The sequence below is a fragment of the Alosa sapidissima genome, chromosome 1 (assembly GCF_018492685.1).
Source record: "Alosa sapidissima isolate fAloSap1 chromosome 1, fAloSap1.pri, whole genome shotgun sequence".
Classification (NCBI taxonomy): Eukaryota; Metazoa; Chordata; class Actinopteri; order Clupeiformes; family Clupeidae; genus Alosa; species Alosa sapidissima.
The window spans coordinates 36,748,679-36,759,786 of NC_055957.1; the positions used below are offsets into that span (position 1 = coordinate 36,748,679).

General features: G+C 43.5%; 1 protein-coding gene across 2 annotated transcripts; it reads right to left on the minus strand.

Annotated features, from left to right (window-relative positions):
* Positions 1-1,847: 1,847 nt before the first annotated feature.
* On the minus strand, positions 1,848-8,714 carry myoz2b (myozenin 2b). 2 transcript variants are annotated; one of them, XM_042101032.1, is made up of 6 exons: positions 8,534-8,712; positions 6,907-7,041; positions 5,601-5,767; positions 4,585-4,699; positions 3,274-3,454; positions 1,848-2,673 (listed from the first exon to the last, which is right to left on the minus strand). In XM_042101032.1, exons 2-6 carry the CDS (start codon positions 6,989-6,991, stop codon positions 2,442-2,444), a joined length of 780 nt encoding a protein of 259 aa, XP_041956966.1. In that variant the 5' UTR covers positions 6,992-7,041; positions 8,534-8,712; the 3' UTR covers positions 1,848-2,441. The 2 variants fall into 2 exon arrangements, with proteins under 2 accessions (XP_041956966.1, XP_041956974.1); XM_042101040.1 differs by lacking the exon at positions 6,907-7,041 and having other exon boundaries at positions 8,534-8,714.
* Positions 8,715-11,108: the final 2,394 nt, after the last annotated feature.

Below are 11,108 nucleotides of genomic sequence, written 5' to 3' on the forward strand. Positions count from 1 at the left end.
CCCCAGTGTACACAGCCTGTTAAAATGCCTTGGTACCACGGTATCATGTGTGTCGTTTATTTACCCCGTAAAGCCAATTCAGTAGCGTAATCATAAGTAGGATATCCACAGCGGGAAATAAGCAGTTTTTGGCTGAATAATGTAAATCCCAATCATATGAAAACAAAGTGGAGCACAAGAGCAGACAGCTTTGATGTTTTATAATCATGCGCCATAAAGCAGCATGTGCGTTTGATCTGATGCAGTCTATTAATGTTATTCTTACTGTGGTTATAGTAACGCGGTAGCCTATCTAGCTTTGCGTATAATCGATATGCTACTATAAAAATAATTCACTGCACAGTATTCTGTGTTGACTGAATAAAACACCTATCGCTATGAGTGAAAAATCATACTCTGGACTGCGCAGGAGTAACGCATAGCCTTCGTTTTTTGGCTGTGTTTAAATTGAAACCAGCACTCTCGGTTTCATCTGCACTGGTGCCATCATATGGCCTAGCTTTTAAAAGTACAGCAGAACATGTCAGTGTGCTCCAATGACCGTATGATAACCTTTCATTAAGGGGCATATGGCCAAATATTCATTTCAAGGACAGGCCCTAAATATCTAAGCAGGTCATGATCGAGAACATCTCTGTTACTCTATGGAATGTTTTATCCAAGTTTTGTTTAAGTACTAGAGAATTGGTCATGGCATGTCTGCAGTTTTCTACTACAGTAGGCTAGTCTAATACAATTTCCCCCCACCCCCAATCTCTTCCCACTTGTAAGGTGGTTTATAGGTGATGGACTAGGAGCTATACTTTTGTCAGTTAATTACTGCAGACTATAATCAGGAGATAATTGTGGTTTCATTCTAAGCTATTTTTGTTTGTTTGTTATAGAGACTTTTTAAAAGTGCATTAACAAGCCATTATATCCGTTTTAGTCTGTTTTTTTCCTTTCAGAAACAGTATTGTGTCAGTCAATACGGTCATTCCTGATTCAGAGAACGCAAAGAGACAGCGGGGACACAAGCCTATTTTAGGAGTGTTGTGCCCTCTTTGCCATTTGAAGGACAGCATGGCATCATTTCCCCCAACTGCCTGGCCCTTTAAAAAAAATGGCCCAATCCATATTTTGTTTACTATAATTAGCATTTGCTGGTCACTGCTGTGGCTAATCAGGCTGACACAGGGTAGGGGAGCATAGCACCACTGTAAAGTTAAAGCATATTCCAGTGGAGATTTGGGCACTTAATTTAAGATATGCATGGTCACGTCATCGCATACAGATGCCCTTATTGGCTTTTTTTTTCAAAGAAGAAGTAGGCGTTCCATGGGAGCACAAGAGCATGTTCACAAACTTAAAACAGGCCACTGTTAATCCCCAAATCCTATCTGCTGAAGGGGTAACGCGGCAAGTATCAAATTCAGAAAGCAACTTTTAAATATAGTCAGTGTCAATAGGCATGGACAGACGGGGGTGGATTACATAGCCCAGTGTGTAACAGGAGCAGGTGAGATGCACTCTTTGGTTTATGGCTTCCTGGAGCGGTTAAACTGCAGAGGAGAAGGTCCAGTTTATGGGATTCCATAGGACGTCTTGATGTTCAGGCTGGGGGAGATGCTGACCACACACCTCATACTGCACTCATTCCAGTCTGCTGTGATTAACATGCTCTTGTCATTCTGAGTACAGAGACACTGTATTGTATTCTGACTGCAAGATACACTGTGATGCAGGTTTACAGCAATGCTATTTGCTATTAATACTTAAAAGGTCACTACAAAGGATCAATAGTAGGAGAGGTTTTACAACTTAAAACATTGACTGTATCAATGATTAACTGACATCTGGAGTCAAAGTGGTTTGCATCCTGCCCTCTTTATTTCCACATTGTGATATACTATCTATACACAGGAATAAATACACATTGAATTGCAGTCAAGTTAAAAACTATTCAGAGTGCAGTTTGTATGGATGCTACTTAGAATACCGTGGAACCAAATGCAGCCCACACTGGGTCCTCTACAGATTCTAATTAGTGAAAGGTACTGCTAATTGTACACTTAGTTTCTTCAAGAAACTTACAGAAAGAATTTACTATTTACACTGAAATTTCTGACAGGATATTTAAGAAAGGGAGCAGTTGGCATATACAACAAAATTTAGTCTCTTTAGATAGATATTCTTTTGATTGAGAACACAGAAATTTAGGGCCTAATTGTCCACCTCCCTTACATCCTAATGAGAACATTTTCTCTGCGCAAAGCATAAAGGTTCTTGCTTATGTGGGAGTTTGCTCTCCAGTACTTATCTGAAATCATTTGCCCTCACCCCTAACTGATCCCACACCTGCACTGACAGGGCAACACCCTCCCAACACTGTTGACAGATCATGGACAAGCTCAAGCACAATGTTTTTGTCTGGATGATTTACAGCCCATCTGTTGTCCATCTTAGAGGTCATCGGACTCGGGGATCTCAGGTGGGTCCAGGGGGACAGTGGGCAGCATGAGAGGGTTGCCGTCGGAGATCCATCCCTGAGCCATTCTGTTGAAGCTGGGCCTCTTCACACCAGGCTCCTGCAGCTCAGGGTAGGCAGGGGGGTTCAGATCCAGGGCAGGGACCTTGAAGATGATGCCGGTGGAGCGTGGAGCTTTATCAAAACCCCCATATGGCGTAGCCACCCTGGGTGATGTAAGGTGAAAACAACTGTGAGCACTCGACATCAAGGGAATGGACCCCCAAATACAATTAGGCTATATTTTCACATTGAACAACAGTTCATATTGGTAAAAGGGTGTTCTTTTTGGCAAATCTGTGTAATTATACAGTGTGGTGTTAGATATTTACCTGAAATTATTTCAGCAACTGTCTTGTTCATAATTCTTGAAGCTAAATATAAGGCAACTGAATTTGAGCCTAATGTCCTACTGTTAAAACCACAAAGCTGTTGGTAGCAATGAATGTATCTAGTAATAGTATATGACAGGGTATGTCGAGCGTTTTTTTCTCTGTGTTTCAGAGCATGCTGGAATGAACTACCCCTCCGCTGCCTCTTGAGTGTGCAGTTGTGCAGCTGTCACTTCTCCCCTGAACTAAGATGCTCTGGACTTTACCTGACAATTAATGCATTCACAGTAAATTACTTCATGTGTTTGCATTTGTTGTCAGAATGCTTTGGAACACTGTGAATAACACACATCTATTGTAGCAAATATGCTTTCCACGCTAAGCTGAGGATAAACGTACCAATGATAACTTGGTGGAAGTTACACTTCATGTTACCTGTTGAAGCTCTTGTAGTCAACGTCTTGTTTGGGCTCCGGAGCGGGCATTTTGAGGTTGAGAGTCTCGGCCAGGGCTGGGTCGTTGATGATGGCCTGTTCCCAGGGGGAGTGGTAGGACTTGGGCATGGCGGTGGCATTGAACTTCTCAGGAGGAACATCTTTCAGTGGGGCTCCATAACCTAAGAAATAGATGGGAGACAACAATGGGAAGACAGACTCAAATGTATATTTTTCAAATCAACAAAGCATCTGGACCTTTTTTTTAATGGATTGGGTCTCAGGATCAAACATATCCAATATTCTAAAAACGTCTTCCCTGTTCCCTCACTTTTGCACCAGTATTCTGCATTCAGTTGTATTCAAATATCAGATAATCAGTGTAATGTGCACAGGGACTACAGCACACATAAGTGAGGCTCCCCCTGTACCATAGCTATTCTGTTTTGCTCTGCTCATTCTTCACCTGGTCTGTGTGGAATAGCAGGAGAGACAGCGGATGTGCAGAGGTGTCACAACCAGGCTCTGTCTCCCATTTCCACCCAGAGAAGTCTGAGGCGACCTCAGAGCGGTGCAGCAGGCTCGCGCGCCTCATTTCAGCACGATATGGCTGATGTGAAAGAGCAATGAGAAAGGCCCTAATCCCCTCTGACTCAAAGTGGAGCCATTAACGCGTCCCCAGCCAGGGGAGGGAGAGAGGGAGGGAGGGAGGGGCAGGCGGGTGGCTTAAAATAGCGCACACACACACACTACACACACACCATGCACCACGCCGCTGTGCCGTGTGTTGATGTGGGATGCCGCTCCTGTGTGGCAGTTTCACGTTCTGAGGGCGGAGGAGGGGTGAGGTGAGGTGGGGTGGGGTGGGGGCTGGGAAGGCCTGGCGTCCCCTGCTGTGGACTCGAGACATCACACACACATACACAAACACACACATACACACACACAGACTCACACACAGACACAATGGCAGACAGAGGGTGCGGACAGGAAGAGCCACACGCGCTCCCTGCCAAAGGCCAAGGCAGGACTGCACCACGCCACAGGGCTCTGCGGCTCAGCGGCAGAGATGGTCAGTTTGGCCGGGGGAGACTGGGCTATTTTTACCACCGTGTGATCATGTTATATAACATGGCATACAGTGGAGCATCATGTACCCGCATGGGAAACAGCATCGTGTGACGACACCCAGATATGTACCAGCATCAGCAAATATCACCGGCTCCTGTCAAATGGTTGTGGAATAAGATATTGTTTGAATGCTTATTTTGGAGGGTTTCAGCAAGACCTCTGCGTCATCATTGACACAGACCTGGTGCTATTCCGTCGGGGCTCATGGCGCTCCTGGGATCCGGGGTGTTTGGGGGTGTTTTTGACGCGTCTCCTTTGCTTTCACTATTTTCCACACCCTCCACTGGGACGTCATTCTGGAGAAACATTTTATGACATGATCAATCACTCATATCGCACGTCATCACACTCAAATACCCACAGCCAAAAACTCCTATCATGGTGTCGAAATGTTCTATATTAAATGTATAAATCTGAACCTTATACAACAGAGGGACTTGATGTAAGCTAATTATCTGTCTGAGTGTCTTTTTTATCCACCTCAAACCATTTTCAGTGAATAGCAAATAAAATCTCACAAATCTCAAGAGTCTGCAAAATTCAAAGCACAACACACAACAGAAACATCCTGGAATAGAATCAATGCAAATTTGAGTTTTTGAGCATTAGGAAATCTATACAGCATCCAAAAGTAACAAACAAGGAGAGCTCCAGCAGACTGTCAGGCATATATATATATATATATATATATATATATATATATATATATATATATATATATATATATACTCACTCACAAGCACCAGTAACTGATACACAGCCACATACTCACACACTCTCTCTCTCTCTCTCACACACACACACACACGTTGACTGCAACTGATAAGTAGCGAGGCAGCTCTCAAGAGCAAAGTGGGCTGGCAGCCTCTCTAGAGGCTGTGTGCCCCAGGGGGATGCTGGGAAGGACACAGAGCACATGCCACTTCCTGTCTATCTGTGTGGCAGAGCACATGGCACTTCCTGTATGTCTGTGTGGCAGCTTGCTTCCTCTCCATCATGCCGTCTGGCAGCTTACTCCTTCAGCACAAATCTCAAGGCCAATATGTCAGGGAAATGTAAGAATTAATTAATCAAGTACAAGTAGATGCAAATGTAGATGGAGACATGGATAATTGTGAATATTACAAATCCACATTTCACCATCTCCAATCCACCATGTTCACACCAAGAAAGCTTTAGTGATATAGTGTTACTTACACTATACGTTGCGTTGGCCTCATTCTGAATGCTCTCGAATGTGTACTTCTCAGATCGTCTCTGTCTCATTTTAAAGAGACGGGAGCCTCTGTTTGACAGCAGAGAGAGCTCCTCCAACATGATGTCTTTTGGTGTGCACAGCTTTTTGCCTAGGTCCATAGTGTCACCTTCAAACACAGTAAACAAGGCATGTCATATTTGGAAACATTCAATCAAAATCTTGGTATCAGACCTTGGAGACATACCATCTTATACTGCATGAAAAAATCAGCTCATCTTTGGTTTATAGGACGACATGTCAATGTATATAATTGCCTGATACTACTGCAATGCATTTGTGAATTGTGAATGGGTATGAAAGCCAGAATGGATCTGAAATTGGTTTCATTGTAACAAACATCTTGAACTTATCAATCAAGTCCTGGTTTGGTAGATAGAAAGATGAGGAACTGATTTTGATCTACACATAACTGGTATGTGACAGTAATACACACAGGGGAGGTTTGCAACACACTATGCATTGATTAGTGGCACTAAAAGAGAAAAAATCAGTCTGTCATGCCAACTGTATGTTCTGCTTAACCATAAATACACAGGAGCCGTGTGTTGAGTATTATTTACTGTATTTATCTGTAGATGGAACACATTATATCTGTACTTTTTACACATTAAACATATTATATCTGTACTTTTTGCAATGTTTTTAAAAGGTTTTTTACCTTTTGGAAACTAAAGTTTCCCATTATCTAAGTATTTATTGGTTGCGTATTCTAGGGCCCACAGTGAGCCATTGAGAGCCAAATGGAGCAATCCTTTGTTTAATGTTTCTGCTGGTTCCTTTTGCCTGTAATGTGGGCAGTAAGCGCATGCACCTCATGCCTCTCTCGGACGCCGGGGGAAATGGCTGACCCATGGGGATGTCAAGGCCCAATCAAATGCTGAAAGTTTAGCCAGACGGAATGCTACCCAGCTGTCCAAGATCCTCTCACTGTCCCCAAAGCAGTTTCGCACAGTTGTCCACCCTCCAAAACCCACCCACCCCTCCAACCATCAATGTCCACCCACCAACCCACCCACCCAACCGCTCTACCGTGCCCCATCCTGTCCAGCTCAGAAATAGCCATATCCAAACGCCAGAGACAAAAGGATTAGTTTGCATTGTTAACTTATTTGGGGTGGGGGTGGTGGGGTTTGGGGGGGCGGTAGTAAGAGGAGAAAGAGAGGGGCCAGACAGGGGTGTTCTGAGCCTCTCTCAGAACTGGGCAAGAAACCAGAACCAGATAACACAGGATGGAAAACAGAATACCATTGGCACCACCATGGACCTCTCGGCAAATAGCAGCTGCTTGCATCTTCCTTTCTCTGGGAGACAGTGTGCTGAATTGTGACATTGTGGCTTTCAGACAGGAGGGATTTAGCAGCAAACGAGTAGTCCCAGAGACTGTAATACATAAAGCAGACATTCATGGCTTTTGCACATTTCCGGAGTCTTCACAGCTCTTCTCTGGATGCGGTCTGTCTTATCGCAGTGTCACATCCTCTCGTGACTGGACAGGGCATGTGTGGTTGAATGTGTGTTTTAAAGGGCAGAGGTAACAGTCACCTTAAAATAACTTGGCTGCAAAATGAATCTTTTGCATAGCAAGATGTCACATGTCCTATGGTGCAGTGATTCATTTTGTTTTGGAGGTCGTGAATGGACATTGTGTTCTGGCTGAAGTGTGGTATTGGGTGCTGAGTGGAACCTGGACTTGCGCCTGCCAACACTGCTGTTCTCCTGATCGCCACATCACAATCAAAACATCGGAGCCAATCATGTTGTCTGCTACAGACCTGCCTCATCTACAACTGACAGTGACATGTCTCAATATGGGTTGATATTGAATGTTGAATACAAATAAATGGTCATACATTTTACCCTTAATATATACTATCAACATATTAAATTGAAATAGACTTTATGTAAATAGAACTAAATAGGTAAAAACAGAATTCACTCAGTCATGTTTCATTAAAATGGTGCACATACGGCATGTATATGTGTGCTGTTTTTCTTATGTTGTCATAACATAATATAAAGTGGGTCTGCCATATGTTACTCAGTTCTAGATTTAGCTTGAAAGAGAGATAGAGAAAAAAGAGAGAACAAACTGTGAGACAGGTGCAAGTGAAATCACTATGCTAATATGCTAACTGTCTCTACAGTGTCCTCACTGCTATTGTGTGTGCTTTTCCAGAGCTCTATTAAGACTTAGCATTTTGTGCATACATTGATAGAACACAAAAATGGATTTACATGGAACATGGAACTATTTCTGGAAATGCTACATATTATATCTATAAATATAGTTAGTGAAGATCTGATTGTCAACTTTTGTCATGTCAATTGTTATCAATTAATAGGGGAAGAGGGTTTGGTTTGAAGGGAAATATGACTTATCTGGTTATCAGAGCTTCATGGTCAAACTCTGTTGGGATGTTGTTTAAATTGTAAAAAGAGGCGTTCAAACAATACTATTTCTTTTGATGGTACTGATTATAAAGTGAGTTTATGACAGATCATTTTACCAAATAGCTTTTGGCGGGTCCTTACCTCTGTGAGAGTTTTTTGGTGTTATTACCGATGAGGTATTTTGTTAAGTGTGTCCGGGACCCTATGGACACAGGTTAAATCTATCTGATATCTGCATGTTGAGGAATGTGTGGTAACAAGCACACCATGCTAGAGGAAATGATAACATGAGTGAGAATAGATAGAGGAGCTATGTCCTTTTGAAGCTTTGTTATGGTTTATGACTTAGTTAGGGACCATTTTGTTGGGTGAGTTAGTGTATGATTTGCAATGCATTGTTATCAAAGCTGACTGCACACACCATCTAATATCATACACACACACAAACCCATCAGCAGAATGGGGAGAGATCCTGTCTTACCTGATCAAGGCCGAGTCTGTGGCCGCTTCTACCTGGACCTTTTGAGTGGAATTGTGGAGAAACTCAGGGGTCACCCTGGGTACTTCGATCCACCCTGATCTATCTGTGTGGTTGCTCCCCCTGAAGGCTCCAGAGCCTGGTAGGCAGTGGGTATGGGGGTAGGGGGTGGGTGACAGTGTGTGTCTGTTGACACTGGAATGCAAGCTTACATCAATAACCTAATTTTAGTTCTGTTCAACACTCTAACCACTCACAATGCCATGGTTGGAGGGGGTGGTGGGGATAGGGATGGATAGGGAGTGTTAAAGGGCGTGTGTGTGTGTGTGTGTGTGTGTGTGTGTGTGTGTGTGTGTGTGTGTGTGTGTGTGTGTGTGTGTGTGTGTGTGTGTGTGTGTGTGTGTGTGTGTGCGCGCGCGTGTGCACATGCATGCACACATGCGTTTGTGTTGGAGGGGGATGGGGTGTCAAGAGTTGAGGGTCTGTGCCCACCAAGTAAGTTGTCAAATTCTTTATGTTCTATTGTTCTATACCCAGACACTCTGCCACATTGTATTTTCAAGATTTGTTTGACTTACACCAAAGAAATAAATATGTGTGAGATGCTGACAAACCTAGCTGTAAATTAACCTGCTGTTGTCCTGACAAAAAGGCAACCGGGAGAACTTTCCTTTTCAGTATAGATTGAATAGACTAAACTTTTCAGAATGTTAAAACTCACTATACTAAAGACTTAGAGGTCTCCATGATTGACTTTGAATACCAACTGACCTTTTCACATGATTTGAATAACATGAATTAATTCATTTTTTTTTTTTTACTATGATGAATGATTTAAAATAAACCAAGCAAGACAAAAATGTCTATATACAGCTTTGGTATTCTGAATTGTTCACTGAAATATAACCCACCCATATGCACTAATACATGAATGATACATTCATGCATCTATTCCAATGAGTCACATCATTAAGAGATCAAGACTGAACTGTAGGAGCATCCATGACAATACAAATCCCCTTTGCCCCGCTGAAGGTGCTGAGAATGAGCAAAGCCCGCATTAGAGGTGAGAAGTGTGTATGTGGATCCGGAGAGGGAAGCCTGTCTGGGCAGGGTGTGGGGAAGGTGGGCGCTGGGGCCTGTGTGGCCCACGTGGATGAATATTTTATTTAATCTCACTGGGTTTATTATAGTCCCAAGGTCACCTGCTGGCACGTCCATTCAAAATGACAGCTCCTGTTGTATAAGTGGAAACACAATAGGATCCATTAGCCAGTGGCAGTTAGTTTGTCTTGCGTGCACTGGAAGGGAGGGCTTCTGTAGGGATACAGTAGCCTTAGAGAGCAAAGCCCACAAACACAAACAAAGCCCACAAATGTTTGAACAAAATATATACTCTCTCTCTCTCTCTCTCCCTGCTCTCTCTAGTTGTTTATAAAAATGTTAAGGCTTCCATGTATTCTATAACAATTATGTTGAGGACATCATCTTAAATTGTGCTACTGTCAAGTCCTTAAGGGCCATCTCATTTTCTTGTGTGTACAGAGCAGGGACAAGTGAGCTCACTGCTGTGGCAACAGTACAAACATCTGAATGAGGCAAGTCTATTTATGGTGCTGAAGCGTCCATATATACAAAAGGGTTACATTAATATGCACCCTGCCAGTAGCACTGTCCACCATTCACAGAGCCAGCTAGCATGTGCTAACACTAGTCTGTTGTACTGAGAGTCCATTAAGAGCTTCTTTCAAGCTTTTTGTGACTCACAAAAAGGCAGGTAATCCCTGGTTGCCACCAGTTTCCCTCCAATGGCATCATCACCTCCCGGATTATGTAACAGTCGCCTTGGTAACTAGTCCCTGGATGTTCAGCTGGTTATGCTTTGTGACAAGAGTGGCGTGGCATCTGAGTTTAAACAAACTTCTTCTGACATCGTGGAATGTGCACGCTGCTGCAGCAGCGCCATGGTGTTTTATCATATTGCGCCAGCGTTCTGCAGTGTTTAGCTTCCTCTGTGATCCACTGGACGCTGGCCAATTTTTTGTCATGTACTAAACCAGCACAGAGCGCTGTGGCTGCACATGTGTGGTGGCTCGCAGCAGTGAGCTGTGGGGAGTATGCATGAGTGGCAAAGAGCCTGGAGGCTTACGCAACAGAGGAGCCCGCTCCGCTCCGCAGTCGTCAGAGTGAGGGGGGTGCAGATGCTCATGGGCAGGTTGTGTGGTGCTGCATTTTGTGGTACAATAAAACACTGTTCTAGCCTGTACATTCATGAGCCCAGAGTCTTAAAGACAGCATGGCAAAACTCTCACAGCTACCCGATATGTGATGTTTTTATGAAAATCTGAGGACTTTCATCATCATAACTGAAAGTCAATCTGATTCATTGAGTGATTTTAGGGTTGTTTTGTGGATGATAAAGAGTGAGATACCCACAGCAGTACAGCCGGCGAGGCCTCAGGAAGATGATGCCATGCTGGTATGTGGAGTGTCCTCCGACTACTGAGAAGTAGACAGAACATGTCAGTCGGCCTTGGCACACATTCAGGGAAACATGACCCTGTGCACTGCTTAAGAT

Excerpts from the sequence above, each read along its gene's own strand:
- myoz2b (XM_042101032.1), bottom strand. The coding sequence starts at position 6,991 with ATGTCACAATTCAGCACACTGTCTCCCAGAGAAAGGAAGATGCAAGCA. Across the intron at positions 4,700-5,600 it reads AGGCCAACGCAACGTATAGT|AATGACGTCCCAGTGGAGGG; the intron begins GTAAGTAACACT and ends ATGTTTCTCCAG. Across the intron at positions 3,455-4,584 it reads CCCCGACGGAATAGCACCAG|GTTATGGAGCCCCACTGAAA; the intron begins GTCTGTGTCAAT and ends TCTATTTCTTAG.